General features: G+C 46.7%; 1 protein-coding gene across 10 annotated transcripts; it reads left to right on the top strand.

Annotated features, from left to right (window-relative positions):
* Positions 1 to 677: 677 nt before the first annotated feature.
* Positions 678 to 19466, top strand: zgc:110410 (uncharacterized protein LOC553618 homolog). Of its 10 annotated transcripts, none has more exons than XM_053887548.1 (15): positions 678 to 920; positions 9115 to 9923; positions 11850 to 11951; positions 12530 to 12799; positions 12916 to 13005; positions 14164 to 14301; positions 15226 to 15379; positions 15444 to 15522; positions 15587 to 15640; positions 15704 to 15794; positions 15863 to 15900; positions 16658 to 16745; positions 18252 to 18341; positions 18707 to 18754; positions 19186 to 19466. In XM_053887548.1, the coding sequence occupies exons 6-15, from the start codon at positions 14203 to 14205 to the stop codon at positions 19336 to 19338; spliced, it is 894 nt and encodes a 297-aa protein (XP_053743523.1). In that variant the 5' UTR covers positions 678 to 920; positions 9115 to 9923; positions 11850 to 11951; positions 12530 to 12799; positions 12916 to 13005; positions 14164 to 14202; the 3' UTR covers positions 19339 to 19466. The 10 variants fall into 10 exon arrangements, with proteins under 10 accessions (XP_053743523.1, XP_053743522.1, XP_053743520.1 ...); XM_053887547.1 differs by having other exon boundaries at positions 9115 to 9239; positions 9862 to 9923; positions 18707 to 19233; XM_053887545.1 differs by having other exon boundaries at positions 9115 to 9239; positions 9637 to 9923; positions 18707 to 19233.
* The last annotated feature ends 19 nt before the right edge of the window (positions 19467 to 19485 follow it).

Below are 19485 nucleotides of genomic sequence, written 5' to 3'. Positions count from 1 at the left end.
GAAGGTCGGCGAGAATGATGTTGAATATTAATGAAGGCCGAAGCGAGACGTGCTGATGCGGATGTCTATCACACGGTGGCCACATAAGCGGTGTCAACATTCAAGTGCAAGTAAAGTTGAATAAAGAGCGGGATCGCTGAGAATCGCTGAGACGGGCTGTTGCAGGCCTCACTAACCCTAACCCACCGGGGCTGTAGATGACCAAAGTGACGGTCTAAATCTTATCTTATTACACTGCATGATATTCAGCAGACGCTTTTACCCAAAGCGACTCAATGGAGTGGCAGCACTGGGATTCGAACCCGTGACTTACTCTCCTGTTGCTGCACGCTGAACTCACCAGCTGCTTGTCGTGTTTACACGGGATTCAATTCACCAGCATTTACTTATTTTACATTATTGTTATTTATTTATTTTACTATTATATAACAAAAAGAACTACTTTAGTTCACGACATTCCACTGCAAAAAAAAAAAAGTTTAATAAGTACAAAAGCATTAGGCAAGATGTACTTAGTTCTGCGTTGACTCATGAAATATTTGCCTGTAATTTCAAGTATATTTGGATCAAAGTGCTACAACGTCTAGTGCAGCCACGTGACGTCAAAACCCAGCGGCGTCAGCCATCAACACGCAGGATATCTGTGACGTTTGAATGACGTATGCGGAAGCGGGCTATTTAAATAAGCTGCTCTGAAACTGTTAGCGACGACTTTACGCGAAGAAAATACATAATTAAGCGACAAAAAAGATTCGCTTCGAGGAATTGTTTAACCATCTATTTCATTTGGCGACGTAGTCGAGTGTTTTCGCTGTCTTTTGTTGGATGCCACCACGATTATTTTTATTTTTACCATCGTTTTTTTTTTTAATTCAAACGGAAGCAGACCAGATGGCAGAGCCCCGTTAAGTTAAGTCTGGGTGAGTTAAGAACACACAACTGAAATATGTAAATACGTATATATTCCTTTTACATCGTTTGGAGAATGATATTACTTAACGTTTTCCAAACACTGGGCTGTTCTCTTGACCTGTTGTTATGACACGAATAAGGACAGAAAAAAACTAGTTAACAAGAATTTTTGGCGAGTCAATTTTGAGCTAGCTGCCTTAATGTAAAGCAAAAAAATCTTAAAATCATGAAGACACTAAATAAATATATACTGTAAATATTACGTTTTCACTGTAGCATGACATTAAAATTGTCTCTTTATGGAGCAAAGTATTACGTTTTTACTAACATTGTATTTGATTCAGAATCTAAATCTTAACATATAAATATGTGTGTGTAAAATCATGATGTCACAGAGCCAATATGGCTGACAGAAGGAATCCTAGTGAAGCAGCATTGTACCTGCATGTCAGCTGCAAACTCTCTTCACGGTCAGTTTGATAGTTTCCCTCTGATCTGCTGTGCTGCATGAGTGCAGGTGGCCCCTGGGCTCCACCTCCATCTGACCACATCTTACCACATTTTGCGATGAGATAGTCCTTTCTTCGTCCCACAATGGGGAAGTTTGGGCTCCACAGAGCACCGTGACGGGCGCTTCCATCAAAGTGTTTGTGGTTTTATCGTGTGGAGGCTGACGGAAAAACACAGGGGGAAGTGTTGAATCCGACGTCTGTGGCTGAGGCTCCCTGGAGGATCTGGTCTGGTAATCATCAAACAAATGTCGGATTGAAACCCGCAGCGCCTTTCGGTGTGGTGACGTAAGATTGGAGAAAATCAGTTTGCAGGTTCAGTGACAGGATGTTCCTGGCAGCCTCTGAAGTTCACGTACCCCGTAGCGATGCAGGAGCTCAACGCTTCCTGTGAAATCGCAGCCAGTCGGCAATATTGACGTTTTGTGTAAAGGATGATGGAAGAAGCACTCGCAGGATTTTACATAACACTCCTTCCCAGAATAAAGCGGCTGTTATTGATCTGACTGAGCAAATGCTGGCGGAATCCTCCACGGGGACTTTCACTTATTTCCAGCCCTTCATTTTGTTTGCACACAGATATACCATGATGAATTAGAGCCATTGTTGCCTTAAGAAAATGGAGATGTCGGGGAAAACTACACATTCATGAGAGCGCGGTTGTGGCTGTGAAAACGATTTTATATTTTATTAGTCAAACGGTGCTGTCGCTGCGAGGGAACGAAGGACAAAGTTAATGCCTTGGGATGATGGAATCTGAAGCGAAGAGAAGCAGGCCTTTATTCAGCGACTTAATGAGGACAGGAAGTGAAAATATGCTCGCAGCATTCGTCGCCCTGGCGTGCCAGGGTCCGTGGCTACGGCAGCCGTCACATTTTAATGGGACTCTCTGTTTTAGGTCCAACATTACGCCTGTTCTAAAGAAAGCAAGGTGATGCAATCGCTAAACATTTTTACCTTCATACAGTTTTAAGGGCTTTCTAGCATGCCAGAACATCATTTAAACACAGAGTTATGTCACGTATTAGGCCTTCCATATGCTAAATAGCGAGGGGAAATGTGATGGACCGTTGGTCTTACAGCACTGGCGCTCTCCCCAGCACATTAGAAACAAAGGGGGCCCTATCACTGAGACAAAATCCTGGCTCTTAAAATAAAATCACTTCATGCATTCCACTATTTTGAGGTCAAAGTCATGCATGAAAACACATTTCGATTAAGGATCTAAGGGCAACATCAGAGTACATTGTGCGTCCTAAACGGTCCACCTTAACAGTCTTCCTTAAGAGGATGAGTCATCCTTGACTGACAACGGTTGAGTGCTGCGCAAAACTCTGCAGACACCACAAAACTGTAGACACCTGGTGAAGGACTGACTAGAAGAAAAGTGAAATTGCAACCTTAAAAGATGAATAAATGATCATTCTCATGAAAAATAAAAGCCGAGATGAAGCGACTAGCTGCCAGTGATCGACTCTTGCAGTAGTTTCAGCTGTGTTTCACGTAGAGAAGGAGTTTCACTCCTGATCCTTTAAAGATTGGAACCAGTGGTCTGCTCCACCGAGCGGTTCCTGGCTGCTCTTATGGATCCTCTTGTGCCCGTGGTCCCTGCAGAGCTCCGTTTTCCTCCAATGAGCCATCCTGCTCGTTCTGCTCTTGTTGGCCAGACGTCCTTGGGGTCTTGGATGGCTGGTGAGTGCTGGAAGTCCTCAGCTATTGGCTAACAGAGTCCATGTGAAAAAGCCTATGAAGCCGAATTCACTTTCTGAGAACCTTGATTTGAGGAGAGGAGACTGGTGGAAGCTTTTCCTGAAGAATCACCCACTGGATCATGGCGCTGCTACATTTAATGCCTCGGTTTTGTGTGATGGGGTGTGTTAAATCCACTCTTGGTGACCTTCTCTGAAGCATTTTCAACAACAAGATGCATTTAATGTGAATTACAGTTTTAAGTACCGGCGACGTTCGCTGCACACACACCTCGCTGCTCCCAAGTTATGAAGACAAATAAGTGTGCGTGAACGTTAGCTGGAGACCGTAAACACCTGCAACAGTGAGATGAATGTCGGCGCCGCAGCATGACCAGCAGCCTGCGCTTCAATATTCTCAGATCGTCTCCGCTATAATCTTTAGGAGGATGAATAATGTAAATTCTTTCACGGCCGCTTCAGTGAAATGGACTTTTTTCTTGTGGCGCTCTGGTAAACCAGCGGTTAATATGAGCTGAAAGGTGTTAAACTGAGGTCAATGAGCACAATCTACACTGTCTGTCACGAGAGCGAGATAAGTGTGAGTGTGTGTGTGTGAGAGTGTGAGTATGTGAGAATGTGTATGTGAGAGTGTGAGAGTGTGAGTGTGTTAGTGTGTATGTGAGTGTGTGAGTATGTGTGTGAGAATGTGTGTGTGAGAGTGTGTGTGTGTGTGTGTGTGTGTGTGTGTGAGTGTGTGTGTATGTATGTGAGAGTGTGAGAGTGTGTGTGTGTGTGTGTGTGAGAGTGTGAGAGAGTGTGAGACTCAGGCAGAGGTGCAGTTTTGCAGATTCCACCGACCTGATTAATTGTCAGCAGAACTCAGCATAAATGATAAAGTGGATCCATTATGTATCAGAAAATTCATTTGCTTCCTGCAGGATTACTGGAACGTCATTAATAATGAGATCAGTGATAATTCCTTGACTGTGGATTCATGTGCAGCCGGCGCTGTGAGCAAACCTGCCAGTCCAGGGCTGTGAGTTTCAAAGCCGGGAGCCACAAGTGAGCCTTTTATGAGCCCGGGGAATGAGCAACACAAACTTATTAGTCAGTGTTAAAGAGCCATTTTTCTTTAAAGCCGCGGCTCTATTAGCGCACGACACCGTGAACATTGAATCAAGACAAGATGTCATGGTCACGTTAACTAGGATTCTGAAAGAGGGCGTCCAAAGTCCCGCCCCCAGCCCATTCACCTGTCAACACGCCATGTCAACGACTGACTTCACAACTTGCTTTGTAAAAAACAAGCTGTAAACATCATGTCTCAAAGAACTGTTTATAAAAACAAACATCTGATTCAAATAATGGTGAACAGAGATGGATCCGTAGCTGTTGTTTTGTAAATGATTGTTTAAAGTGTGGAACTTATCTGTGGTTTCCTCCTGTCATCAGCCTCAGACATCCCATCAATCACAGCGCTTCCATGCTGCGACCCGCAAGATGTGGAGAACCGCCACATTACGCTGGTAAACAAATATGCCGGCCAAGCTACGGCTGCAAAAGGGTCAAATTTCGATCATATTTGGCAAAAATTTGGCCTCCTCAGGACGCCCCGACGCCCCCTCGCTAAATGGACATAGATGGACATACCTCTGACTCATCAATGAGGAGGTTTCACGGAGACTCCCTGACTAGCTGATGAGGTGTTCTGGATGGCTGACCTTCTCGCTCCCTCCTTGATGGACTGAAACATCCGCCTGCGCCAGTCACTCTGTGGGCAGGTCTTCATCTCCAAGCAGGACTTTGTCAACTTAGAACCAGGGTCTTGGAGGATCTGATCCTCTTCTTGGCTGCTTCAGGTCAGACGGCTTCAACAGGACCACAAGCCCATGAGGTCACCAAACCCTGGACCCTCTCTGCATACCAGCATTCCAGCTGGCTGTTGCTCTGTCGCGAGCGAGCAGAAATATCAGCCTGTGGAAGCTGAATTACAACACAAGCCAGGCGACTAACAACTGCTAGCTTTTTTAAGTGGCCCTCTGAGAACATAGAGGCTCCGTCGGCCCACTCAGGCTCTTGAAATCATCTAAAATCTCGTGGTTTTCTCCCACGTGTGACAAACGCCGCGCCACTGATGAAGGTGCCTGATGTATTTAGGCTTTGATTCGCCTTTCTGTCACCAGAAACACAATCTTTAAGGCTAATATCTTGTTTTCATTGTGATGAGTCTCTGCAGCTTAAAAAACGATAATTGCGTTTTTGTAGTTTTGTCATCTCCTCCCACACTCACTTCAGATTCCTCTCAGTCAAATCTCCGGGTGGAAAGGCACCAAAACAACGGGGCAGTTTCCAGTAGAGATAAAGGCTTTCACTACTGAAGCGACTCGTGACGTGGCTCTTGTACAGAGACAGAAGTGGCTCTCTGTCGGACGATGAGTCAATGGCTCAAGAGCGGTCAGGTTACCGTCCAGTTCCTCTTTGGTCCGGTGAAGGTCTGCAGCTGTGGCCCCACACATCACGGTCAGAATATTGATATGGTCATAATTGCAGGCTCGTGAAAAAGCACTTGTGAGACTTGAATTAATACGTGACATTTCATCTTGTCAAGGAAATGTTTGGATGTGATGCACAGCCTCTCGGTGGAGGCGCCTTATAAATCACAGCCTGTTGACATTTCCGAATCTGCGATCTGCCGCGCTGTGCAGGAGTGGAACCGGTTCGGCGTAAAACTAAAGAGGAGGGGGCTGTCGGCGCAGATGCTATCTGAGCCGCTGATGGAGTGGATTTGTCTTGCAGGGAATATCCGCATGATCATTGGCTGATGTTAATGTGACACAGCCGACTTTCTTTTTCTTCAGAGGAGACGGAAAAGGTTGTCCGTTTTCCTGGAGGCGGGGGGATCCGGCACATGTCGGGGATAATCCAAGTGGCAGTTGAGTGAAACACTGGTGTGACAACTCATGCCTCCTGTCTTCTGTCCAAGAGTCAAATGGATTGAGTGATCTTCGCTTGTGCATTGCTATTTCAATGAATGGATCAGACCTGACTCTGGGGCCACAGAAGACAACCATCTACAGACACACTTTGCTTGCTGAGACGCAGATATTTGATTCATCGTATTTGTTTCTGGATATTAGATGAGCATTCTTTCAGCGAGCCCTTTCCCGTTGGTCTGTGATCCGTATCTCTTGCTCCATTTCTTCATCTTAAATGAATCTTGGACAGGATTATTGGGAGCGCCAATGCATCGCAACTTGCCTTCAGAACCAGCAGTTCAAGGCAGTGCCAAGCCTTACTATGCCCTACCGCCATGTCTCTTGAGGCATTGATCCAAGATGTTGGCCCAGTGTACGAGGAGCACCGGCACATCTTGTTCTTTCCCTTCTTGGTCATTTGGGCCAAACCCCTTATCCCTGCCTACTACTTGCAGGTGCCATCATGGTTGTTCGTCGGTAGAGTCTTTGGGCTACTGAAGAAAATATTTCCTTCCATGTGCGGACAGGGCATCCAGCAGTCTTGGGGGTGCCTTGTACTGAAAATAGGACGCCCGACTTTGTTTGAGGGCGCCCTATTTTCCTTCTCGGAAACTTCGCTCAACGTGATTTCAAAGAAAAGAAGTGTCCACCGCCACGTTCTTTTTCCGATCAAATCTTTGCTGCACTGCTGTTTGGTGACAGATAGGTGGCACACCCTCTGAGAAGGATTTCCAGCAAGAAGCCTGAGTTTGTGGGTGGTTGGGAGGTTCCTTCTGACTTAAGCCACCACCTGCTCTTGATAATGTACTGCATGACACCAAGATATTTTGAATTTGCGACCTTGTTGATCGCTTTGAGTTCAAGACGGAGATGGAGGTGGTGAATAGGAGAGTGTAGGCAAGGTGGAGTTGACCGCGACCTCAGCAGAAGAGTGACCGATCAGTGTCCCAAAATGAAACTGGAAAAACAGTATCAGTAACACCTAGCTTCCTAGTATTTAGTAAAACACGCACACGGGCTGAGATCATTTTTCAAAAGCTGCATGTACTGTACATAATGGTCAGGCATAATGGTGCTTGTACAAACCATAATTCATGGAGTGGGGAGTGCGTAGGCGGCCGCAGTCCTCCCGGGTGTCAGCGACTGTTTAATGAATGGCCCAAACTGTCCCCACAGCCTGCTTCAGTTGGCTGCTGTGCTGGCCATCACCAGAACCTGAGCCGTTTCTCCCACCCGGCTCATACGAGAGAGAGAGACGCGTTGACTTTCAACACAAAAAAAACACCCCTCACAAGGACATGAGCTCCAGCTCGGCTTATCCTTACAACAGGTTTGTGTCTCTGCGACTTCAGACAGAATTATCGAAGCACTGTAGCGCGGATTCCTAATGGCTGCGATGACTGATGTCAGTCCTGCATCATTAACAGCTGATGCGGCGTAATTTATAACCATGAAAAATCAAGTTACTCCGCAGTGTAGTTTTAAGGTCAAAGTCATGAGCAGGAGTCAGAAACTTAATAGCTTCGCCGCTTTATTTATTTGCCTGAGCGCATTAATATTCCAGGTGGCGAAGTTTGAGCTCAGACTATGAATCCAGGTTCTATTGTGTTGCCGCATTTCAAGTCTCGTCACATGGATACGTGCCAGAATACCAGTGCCAGCAGGGGACTCGGAGGAGAGTCACTTCCTGCCCTGAGGCCCTGCAGGAGGACCAAACATCACGCGCCCTTCACTGTGAACTGAGGGGAGGTCGACCGGAGTGGGGAGGAGAGCGCTGACCTCCGCTAGAGAGGACACCGCCTTGGTGTTTCACTGGGATGACAAAGACCAGACAATCGGATTCCTCCAACCCCTCACCGACATCCTGGGTCTAGAATCCCTGGGGCGCCTGGTGTGAACTTTTACTCCAAGGGAACTTTTTTTTTCTTCAATTCAAACAGCAGATCTGCACACTGCCCTCCACAGGCTGCAGGCTGGTGGGAGTGGGACGGACTGACCACCAGTAGCTTGGCCACCGGATCCAGAATCCATTTTTCCAGACGCCCTCCAAGCTAAAAGCCTGACCATGTTCAAGCCTCCTTCTCCACCAACTGCGGGAGCAACACTACAGCGACTCCCTTCTTGTTGTCTTCTCTTGAACATCTGACTGATGAAGATGATGCTGTTCCCCTTCCCTTCCCTCTGAATCCAGTCCTATTGCTTCTGTTGTTTCCTCTGAGCTCGCTGTCATGTTCAAGTGTCGGTGTGCGTCCCTCCTCTGTGGTCCACGTGTTCTCCTCCACTGAAGAAAGGAGCAGCTTCTCACTTCCTGCCCGGCTGCTGACAGACAGCAACTGACAGGGAAGGACTGAGCCTCACACATGAATCCTCCATCTGTCTGTGGACGCTGAACCTTCGCTCACCAGCGCTCCACTCTCTTCCCACTAGGCCACAATTACTCTTACTTGTCATCTGTCATGTGTTATCGGCGTCTGAGGCAGTGGCACTTTGATTTTTGTAGAGCAATACTGTCCAACAGCCGTGTGTCTTCTGAGGTTCACACCAGCCTGCTGACTCACCCTGCAAGTGCATTCACTTGGTCAGTAAGGCTTTCTGCTGAGAGCATAGGAGACGTGTTTACTGCCAGTTTTTTTAATAGAAATGTATCTTGTGCGTTTAGAAAAGTTCAACTAGCGGATTTAATAATATTATAATATTCAAAAATGTATTGTGAAATTTTTTTTTACTTCAAAATTGGTTGTTTTTATTTTTGCATTTTAACATAGAATGTTCTCTTTTAACACCCCAAATGATGGTGAAAATACATATTTGAAATGTATTGTTATTATTATTATTATGTCTACCAAGTGAGAAAAAGCTCTTTACATTTTTTATTATTTAATATTTTTACTGAACAACGTCTCTGTATTTTTTTCACAAAGAAACTGCACATAGCATTTTTTTTCCAGTGGGTTTCTTGCTTTTGATGTGCGAGGTCATGTTCAAACCAAGAGCTGTGTGTGAGTCATGCTCTTCTCCTCTCTGCAGAAGCCTTGGTGCCGGCCAGGTACCTCTGGGGAGGCTCTTTACCGTGCCAGTTCAGCCAAGAGTCGGCCGAGCCACTGGGACGCCAGTCCTTCACTCCAAGATTGGTTGACTCTGCGGACCACGATGTGAGGCTTCTGCGACGTGTGTCGGCGAGACGACTTCTTTCACAGAAATAACTTGAATTTATTGTCTGATAAATATTCACGTGCCGCTCTGATGATCATGAGGAGAGGCCAAAAGCCGCTCCCTGCAGGTCAGTGATGTTCAAGCATGGTGCTGTGCGGCGCCCTCCGCCTCTCCTGTCAGCCGCACATCCTGCCGGATCGCTCTGATAGCACCTTCAGGAGGACTGTAAATTAGAAATGAAGAGGTGTCCGGCACCACGGACCTCCAGACCTCTCTGTGGCAGCACAAGCCTCACATTCTCTCCTGTAAATAAATCCATGTGAGGCCGCAACAGGCAGCCGGCAGTAATTCTCCCTGCCAGCAGACCGGCCTGATGGCTCCATCTCCTTTTTCCAGTGACACCGTAGCGCACCCTGCTGATCCCACGCTCCCTGAAGGCCCCGCGGCTGCCGGAGCGGGTGGACAGAACACAGCTGTCAGGCGCAGCCTGCACACTGACAGAAAACACTCGTCTACCTGACCATCTATCTCACCGGAAGCCTGTCTGTCATTTTTGGTTTTTATTCTTTGCACTTTCATTTTGTTCCCTCCATATGAGCCGGTGATTTATGTCTCTGCCAGGGGAAGCATGAACCCCGCCCATGCTCAGCCCACATCCTGGAATTCAACGGCTTCAAATGCTAGTGAGTATCTCCACACCGACCCCGAGCTGATGTTTGTCCCAGCTCCAGCTGTTGGTCAACATAAACTGTACTACTTCTTCTTATACTCCACTACAGCTACTTCTACTTCTATTACATCTCCTTACACTCCTACAACATCTGCTTCTACTTCTTCTTCTGATACTCCTACTTCATCTACTTCTTCTTCATCTTCTTCTTATACCCCTACTACATCTACTTCTACTACTTCCTCTTATACTCCTACTACATCTACTTCTACTTCTTTTTACACTCCTACTACATCTACTTCTTCTTATACTCCTACTACAGTTACTTCTTCCTCTTACACTCCTAATCCATCTACTTCTTCTGATACTCCTACTACATCTACTTCTACTTCTTCTTCTGATACTCCTACTTCATCTACTTCTACTACTTCTTCTGATACTCCTATTTCATCTACTTCTACTACTTCTTCTGATACTCCTACTACATCTACTACTTTTACTTCTTCTCTTTGCCTCTGTGGTCACATCTACTCTCTTCCCTCTCAACATCCATGAACCTCTCAGGTTGTCTTCTCCTGTCACTGCTGTCACTTCTCTCCTCTCCACATGTCCAGACCATCTGTCCTCCCTCATTTCATCTCCAAATGTGTCCAGCCTCCCTCTCATGGTCAAGTTGTTGCCGTGATGACAGCAGGCAGGAAGAGTTGGTCGCCTGGTATCACACTGGTTCTTCACAGTCTGGGCAGGGGTGACCCCAGTGCTGTGAGGGGGCAGCGAGCTCGGGACAGTTCTACTCCGAGGTTTGCTCCTGAGCAGATGAGACTATCATTTCAGGGTCTAGCCTCAGAATGAAGCTGTGAACGTGTTGTCGTGCCACTGTAGAGCCTGTAGTAGCTGAAGCACAAATTGTGAGCCTCAACTTCTAAGCAGGGCAAGGGTCAGAAGCTTTGGTCTCCCGAGGGCCAGGAGCCGCGGCACTCTCCGTCCACATGGTCAGGTTGTGCTCTCAGGCTGGGCTCACTGGCGAGTCAACATGGGCTCAACAGCCTGCTCAAACGTGACTGTTTGTCAGGCCTCCACGCAGAGCCAACTGAAACACCACAAATAGGTGCGAGGGAGCCGATCAGGTTTGTGCAGGCGGCCCGAGCCCAGCCTGTGTTGACTGACCCCCAATCACCAGGGAAGCAGATGTTTCCTTGGTGAATCATCTGCTGATCTCTGGCTCCAAACGCAGCCGTGGTCCGAGCTTCACTAGAGAATTCTGTGCTGAAAACTTTCCCTCTAAACTTCAACCACAAATGGGTCGCAGTGTCAGCTCTGTTATTCCTCCAAATAACACAATTAAAATAACACAATTTCCAGAGGAAGATGACTCGCCGCTGACAAGATCTGATAAAGCTGTTGATGCCCGCCTCTGATCTGCTGCTGGGCAGACGGAGCCGAGCCGGGGGAGGCTCGCAGTCGCATCACAGCCATGAGAAGAGGAAGCGCAGGAGTGTAGCGCCCCCCAGTGGCGGCGCGCTGCCACGGTCCCTGCTGTGCGTTTGGGACGGTGGCTTGGCCAGTGATGCGCCACATCCGGCCTTGTCTTTGGAAGTCCACACACACCTGAAACTTCCGTCTGAACTGGCAGCGACTGCTTGTCCTTTTGTGCTTGAATAAAAGATGTTAATTGGCCAAGTGGAATGAAAGTCTTTCATCACTAAAATAATGAAGCCGTGCCATTTAAAACTGGGCGTGATGGAAATTTGAATCGCACTTTGCTTTGGTCTTAAAACTGAATTTATTCTCCTGTTAATAAAATCGCTGTCGGCACCTGGAGAGACTCATGTTTATGAAGTGGATCCAAACTATTTTACTGGCTGTAAGTTACAGCCACAGTTTGTTGCTTTTGCTATGTCAATGTTGAGACATGATTCTGTCGGTTTTCTGTACCCAGACACCTCCAGCTCCAACAGCGTGAGAGCTCCAGGGTGACCAAGCCTATGGGCCGCTCAGACAGTCCGGACCCTCTGTGATCCTGTTCTTCTGGTCACCACAGGTGCAGTTTGTCTTGTCAATTATTGCCTGGTCTTTTATGGAAAAATGCTTTTTGTTGCTGGACCGAAGAGGTGGGGGAGGAGTCTCTCTGACCCATGATGTTCGCTGATGTAGTGGTGAGAGCATTGAGGGGGAGGAGGAGAAGAAATAGGAAGTGTGTGGATGAGACAGGGAGGCAGAAGGAGGAGTGAAGGTGAGGGGGTGAAACCTACTCACGTGTTTGGCCTCTGTCATCTACACAGAGGTGAAGAAGTGAGTGCAGGCAGGGTGGAATAGGTGGTGTGGTCGAGACCACCTGGCCGGAGACTGAGTCAAGGCCAAATCCAGGTCAACCAGGTCATTTCACCACACCACTGACCTACAGCGTGTGTCGGTGTGATTCAGAACTGCACTGATGCAGAAGCTGGGAGAGGTGAGTCAGAGACGGCGGTGCTGCGGCTGCAGCCAGGTGCCCTCAGAAGGCTCTAGTCAAACACGGCGCGCTCCGTGTTTCAGCCTGCATGTTCCCCGTTTCTCTGGCAGTCCTGCAGGGTGAATCACTAAGACTGTACTGACCCACATTGCTACGTGTATTTTCAGCATCTTCCCCCCAGCCGCCCGCCTCCCACCGATCCGCTCCACAAATCTTCTTTTGAACGTGAAACACGGGCACTTTGCGTCCCGCTCATCCTTCCTGGCAGCTTGTTCGGTGTGACCGAGGTGAGGCCGGGCCACTGCCGTCACGTACGGCAGACTCATGACACATCATCCCAAGAAATCCGGCTTTAATGCCTTCCTGTTGGGAGCACGTGTGAAAATGAAGCCCCCCTCCCCCTCAACAAAAAGGCCTCGGGAGCGATGACCAAATAGGTGAGGAGATGATTTGCTCTGACAAAGCGCCAGCCTGGTTGGGTGTAATGGCGATTGAAGAACTTCATCTGAGCGTCCCATGGAGCCTAATGAGGGATTCATCATTCCCCCCGCAGCGCAGGTCCTGCCTCCGCGCTGATAGCAGCTAGACTTTGCCCCGGAGGAGGAACAGCACAACAGGAAGAGCAGCGGCGGCCGCAGCACAGGTAGGACACTCTTGTTGCTCCCATTTATCTGACAATCCAGGGAAATCTGTCCGGCGGCTCGGAAAATGGCAGCAGGGGTTTCAGGGAAATGGAGTCCGTGACACCAAGCGGTCATTTGGAGAGCGTAAACAGATGAAGCCCATCTTCAGAGTCGCACTGTCATTGAACCTAACCATAGCAAGTGTGAGTGTGGCTCATCTCTGCTGCCTGAGCAGCATTGTTAGCGTTAGCAAGAGCGCTACCTGACCCACCTGCAGCAGTTCTCCACTGTCTTCTTGATGAATCAGGTCCTATGCAGTATGTGTTGTATAGTGTTCGCGAGGAACCGTGAGCCACTCACCCTGGGCTCATCTGCACCTTAGATTAGATGGCCTACGTTTGAGTTCTTAAAGGAGTAAAGCTTGTTCTGTCTCTGCAGTTTCAGTTGGGTGGGGTGGTTGAAGGTTTCCCTCACCTGGTGTTCAGAGTGGTGAGCAGCCCAGCAGCAGGAACCTCTCTGGGTCCCCGCTCCAGCTCCATTTATGCTCCCTTGATGTGCAGCCTCTTCACTTCCGCGGCTGCCCCCTCGATCCAACCTTGCAAGGGGGAGGAAAAGGGATCAAATTAGTTCCATTCCGATCACCTCGGTCTCAGAGGCACTTTTCTGATCGGGCGGTTTTCAGACAGATTTGACTGAGTGAAGCAACAGAGCAACACTGAGGATGAATCGAAGACACTGAGCCAGAGCTGGTCAAGTCAGGAAACCCACAGATTCACTTTTCTAAGTTTAGGAACGTGACGAAAAAGAACCCTCCAGGCACATATGAGTGGGAAAGAGAAGTCAATCCATCCCTGTTTCTAGCATGACTCGTAGTCGCAGCACTAGTACTGTGATGGCCAAAGACCAAATGAAAGACTTAGAAGAAGCTGAAGGCAGGGTGAGATAGGCCTCCGTCACTGCACCAACTCGGTCATTCAGTAAACACCCAGCTCCATTAAAGCAAGGCCATGTTAGACATGGACGGCTTCGTGTTTGCGCCATACATCATTTGGTAATGAGCCACTCATTGGTTCCACGCTGACATTGTCTCGGCGCTAATATTCCATCATGGCGGAGCCGACGCGCTTGAAAGAGATTCTCTGGTTTTGACCTCCTCTGCATGTCCCTGTCTCTCCCAGCTTCAGCACCTCCAGCCCTCGGCTCTTTCTTCTCTCCACATGGATTACAGCAGCGGGGGACACAGCCGGCCGGTGTACGGCGATCCGCCGCCGTACAGCCCGTACGGCAACGGACCGCACGCCGGCATCAGCTACAACGTGAGTAGGGATCGACCAGGAAACAAAATCATTGTCTGATAAAGTATTTTATTCTCTCTTTATCACGAGGCTATGATATGAGACTCTTATCAGCTGAGATAAGAGATATTAATGTAGTGCAGAGGTGGGCAGGTACATTTCCTATAGGGCCGCATTATAGACTGCGACTGTTGGGAGTCATGCCAACTGAAGGACAGGAGAAACGTGACAGAAAAGGACCAAATAAACAGGGTTCAATGGAAGCAAGGATAGTGAGAAGTGTAACTGTGGCATATGGCATGTTTTACATGCCTCTTGTTTGAATAGAAATCATAACAACACTATGGACCAAACATCAAAGATGAAAAGGCAATTTATTTCAAAATATATTTTGAATTTTCCTTCAGTGAAAGGAAAATACTAAAAACAAAAATGTGGCCCTGAATGTGTTGTGTTTACAGTTGAACCAGTATTGGCTAAAACAGAAACTGGATAAAAAGAATTGACAGAGAAATGTTGACTTTTGAAGTTGACGTTTAGTTAGTCTGTGTCATAAGTAGCAAGAAATGAAGAAATGATGAAAAAAATGTGTGAATTATTTAAAAATAAATTTTGGAAAAAAATCCAAAGAAAAAATGTTTCACTTTTAAAATAGTTTCAGAAATTGAATGAGAAGGAAATGTAAAATAAATAAGCAAATGTATGGAATAAAGGCTGCAATGAAGGAAAATATGTGTGACTTCACAGAAGGGTTTGACAGTTTAATAGTCCTGTGTATTTATGTATTTGTAAGAATACACACCTCCGTAAGTGAAAAACTATATAGGGGAAGAAGAGTATTGCTGGGTTTTATGAAGACAGAATGAATGGAAAATATAAACAGTGAATTGTCTGATTTGCTCCTCACACGAGTCATTCACGAGTCACTGCGGTCTGTGGGTGCAGGTGGGGAACGGCGGCATCGCGGTGGTCTCTCCTTCCAGTCACTACACCAACTCAGGCTTCCCTGACTCCTCGGACCCCCATCGGCCCTGGGCGCCGCCCGAGTACTCGGAGAGCGCGGAGGAGGACTTCTTCAGCGAGGCGTCGGTGCGGCGAGGTGAGCTGCCGCGACCCCCCCCCCCCCCCGAGCCCTGCCTCACCGATGACTCACTCCTGAGCAGGTTTCATCAGGAAGGTCTACCTGACCCTGCTGCTCCAGCTGCTTGTCACCGTTGGGATCATCTGCCTGTTTCTGTACTGGTGAGACCCGACGGCTCCGTGACCGAGCAGACGCGCAAGTGTTAAACTCCGTCTCCGCTCGCAGGGACCAGCTGAATCGGTGGACCTACCACCAGCCCTGGTTCTTCTATTCCATGGCGTAAGCTCCCCATGGCTGCCAACTCCTCTGTGCGCCCACCCTGACCTCTGACCCCTCTCGCAGTATCACCATGCCGATCCTGATCCTGGTGCTAGCCTGCTGCGACGGCGTCCGCAGAACCGTGCCGCTCAACTTCATCGCCCTGGGCCTCTTCGTGAGTGGCGTCCGGGCCGCCCTGGACCGGCGTCTCCTCACTCACCTGTCACCACTCCTGTCTTTCAGACCCTGGTGGAGGGCGCCATGCTGGGCTCTCTGGCCGTGTAAGTGTCCGCGGGGGCGAGGTCATCAATGAAGCGTGATGCTGTTATGAGAGAGCAAACATGAACTGCATTCATGATGCAAGACGTCCAGCCTTGTGACGCCACGAATCATTCATCCTCCTCAACGTTGTTGTTCATGGAATATCAGCAGTGAGAAGATACGCTCTGCTGATCATAGTTTGGGATTCTCAAATGGTCATTTTTGTGTTTTTCCTCGAAGCAAAGTGATTCATTCAATCCCAGACTTTTTTTTTCTCCAGCTAAATGGTGTATAATCCACTATTCAGCTACTGTTCTTTCCCCGATTCAGACTTTTTTTCTTATAGCTACTTCTTTTAAAGCTACTTGATAGCTACTTTTTATTTTCTTTTTACAACTAGCATTATTCATGAATTTTTTTATCTTACATGGTGAGAGGAGTATAGTTTTGGTTCTCAAAAAGAATGTTGTTTTTTTTTAAGTCTTCCTGGATTTTTAAATAAATATTATTTTTGCTTTATATTTTGTTTTCCTAATATGTTTAATACTAATTCTACTTTTTTGTATTGATGCCAGGTTGAGTAGTATAAGACGAATCTTAAAGAAGTTTAAAAAAAGAGAAATTATTTTTTATTTTCTTTTTTCTTACCCTTGTTCATGATAAATATTTCTTGATTCACTTTTTTGTTTTCTGTGCCATTTGTTCCTTATTTTCTTTTATTTATTCACATCTAACCTGGTGTCTTGCCTCTGAACCGCTTGCGGCGTCCACCCACAGGTTCATCGCGACGGAGGCGGTTCTGTGGGCCATGGGAGCGACGGCGCTGATCTCCTTCTCTCTCACGCTGTTCTCCATCCAGACCAAGGTGAGTCATGAGTTTCTTCAGCCGTGAGTCAAGTTCAGAGGCGAGTCTGTCGAGGACTCCCTGGTTAACAAGTCAGTAATGGGCGTCCAAGTTGTTGACTTGACAGAGTCACATACATCCATCCAGGCGTTGGCCGAGTCTATTCCTCCAGCTACTTCATTCCATTATTATTATTATTATTATTATTATTATTTTGGGTCAAAACTTTTTGGGACATTCAAACATTAAAAAAAAAAAATTCATTGATTTCATTTTTTTATGAAAACACTTTTTTTGCCTTCATTTTTCAGAATATTATAATTCAATTTTTAATTTGTTTTTCTTTTTCAATTTCAAATGTCTGTTTTGATTATGTTTTTGCTCTGTTCTCTTTTATTCTGTTTATTTCATATTTACTTTTTGGGGCCTGCTCGTTTGTCCAAGTCTTGTCATGTGTGTGCTTCTCCTTCTAACTTGGTTGTGGACAGTCTCAGGTGGTGAAAGTCTGTTCATCCTCATAGTCAACCCATCAGAACTTCTGTTTGGACCTCATGGTTTTGGTTCTACCGAGAGGTCAAAGGTCAAACGCGATGAAGACCGCAGCCATGACTTGTGAAGGTGACTCTGGTGGAGCTCCACCTGCTGCGCTGACGCTCCACAAAGCTCTCTCCGGCCTGTGCGCGGTGGTCATGTGACCTCTCTGCGTAGAAAGGGGACGACTGGGATCTGATTAAAAACGTCCATGTTTTCTCCGCTAATGTTTCATTAGCTGAGGAGCAAGCGGCCAGACCTTTGGAGAGAGAGACTCACTCACGGCCAGCGGTGCCGCGGCAACACTCTCATTAAGATCAAAGGCCGTCATGCAAAATGAGACGCGGCACAGAGCCACAGGCCACGTTCCATTTGAAAACTCCTTCATGAGTGCAGATTATTTGTGGCGTCATTTTTTATGATACTTCAATACAGCGGAGAGATGATGTCAACAAGTATTGAGGTTTTTCCATGAAAGAAATATTTTTTTAATTTCGTATTTTTTTATTCAATAAATGTTTTTCATATATATATATATATATATAATTTCTTTATTTATTCCTTTATTTTTTTCGTTTTTATAAAAAATCACATATATATATATACACATATACATATATGTATAAATTATATATCCCATACCATTCACCACTTTTCTCTCATTTTTCTGAATTCTTCTTTCTTTATTTCTTTTAAATTTCCATTTTTTATTCATTATCCAAACCCACTTCTTTTCCTCTTTTTCTTTTATCTCAAGACACCTTTTCCACACTCAAGTCATTTTCCTTCTTCTGAGCTCATCACTGCTGCAGATCAGTGGCAGCGACTCGACTCCCGTGACAGAGCCGTGTCATTAGCAGGCCGCCATCATTAGCGTGTGGCGCAGGCGACGCACGTCCTGCCGAGCCCTGCCGAGCCCTGCGGCGCCCCGGGCGACCTCAGGTGCCCTCCTGGCTCTCAGAACCAAAGAGGTGCTAACAAGTCTGTGTGTGGCAGTGGGACTTCACCATGGCCAGCGGGAGTCTGTGGGTGTTCGCCTGGAGCCTCATCTCCTTCGGGCTGCTCTGCGCCATCATGAGATCACAGGTTCACATTGCTTTTCATTCCCATATTTACATCACTTAGGAGAGTATGTATATAAGAGAATATTTTTTTAACTTCATTTTTTCATCATTCATTTGTCTGCAATCTGTACAAATTTTATTTCCAAATTATCATGAACTGTATTACATTATTTATTGAAGCATTATTGTTTAGATAATAATAGGTTTATTGTACTTTTATCACAGATTAGTTGAGAATTAATTTCCAATATATAGAGTGCCACCTAGCGGGCTCTCGAGGAGCGTGGCCAGTCGTTTCTTCCTTCACACTGCCATGAACGTCCACGCATCTGGCGAGCTCACGTCGCATTTGTGTCCATGTTTGTCACGAACTGTTTCTCCTTCCAGTATCTCCACATCCTGTACGCCTGCCTGGCCACCCTCCTGTTCTCGCTGGTGCGTAACCAACGCCGCCGCGCGTCTCAGAGGTTTTCAATCCAGAGTGCATCATTAAAGGACAAAAAAAAACTTTCAAAATTTATAAAAACATTTTTTATAAACGCTCAACTGAAGTTCAACACTTTAACTTTTTTTTTTTTTACTGACTCAAAACTTTTATGAATTATTTTTACTGAGACTGTTCAGACTCTTTTCCCTGTTTTTTGTGGGATTTAAAATATATTTATGAACTCCAGATTTTTTTCTATTTTTATGTTTCTGTTCGTATTTTCAGATTCGAAACATCTTTCGCCATTTTCCAAAACTGTTATATTTAATGTTCTTTTTTTTCATGATAATGTCAATTTTTCCACCCTCTACGTCAGAACTTTTTTCACTACTTTTGAGCCTCAGCTCATGTTCCGCCGCACGCGCACCTCTCTCCGCAGTACCTGGTGTACGACACTCAGACCATCGTGGGCGGGAAACACAGGAAGTTCCAGGTGTCTCCGGAGGAGTACGTGTTCGCGGCCCTGACGCTGTACTTGGACGTCGTGATGCTCTTCCTCCTGCTGCTGCAGATCCTCAACATCTGCCGCTGAGGCGCCTCCTCCGCCGTCGCCACGTGGCTTTGCTGCCACGTGACTGACCCAACAGTCCGACTACAGTGGAGCGTCTCGTGATCAGGCAGAATGATGACTCGCATTTCATGTATTAAACGGATTCTTTTGAAGCCCATGTTTGATGAG

This window comes from Synchiropus splendidus, chromosome 15 (assembly GCF_027744825.2).
Source record: "Synchiropus splendidus isolate RoL2022-P1 chromosome 15, RoL_Sspl_1.0, whole genome shotgun sequence".
Lineage (NCBI taxonomy): Eukaryota > Metazoa > Chordata > Actinopteri > Syngnathiformes > Callionymidae > Synchiropus > Synchiropus splendidus.
Note: the sequence above shows the minus strand (reverse complement) of the source record. Positions and strands in the feature narration are given on the sequence as shown.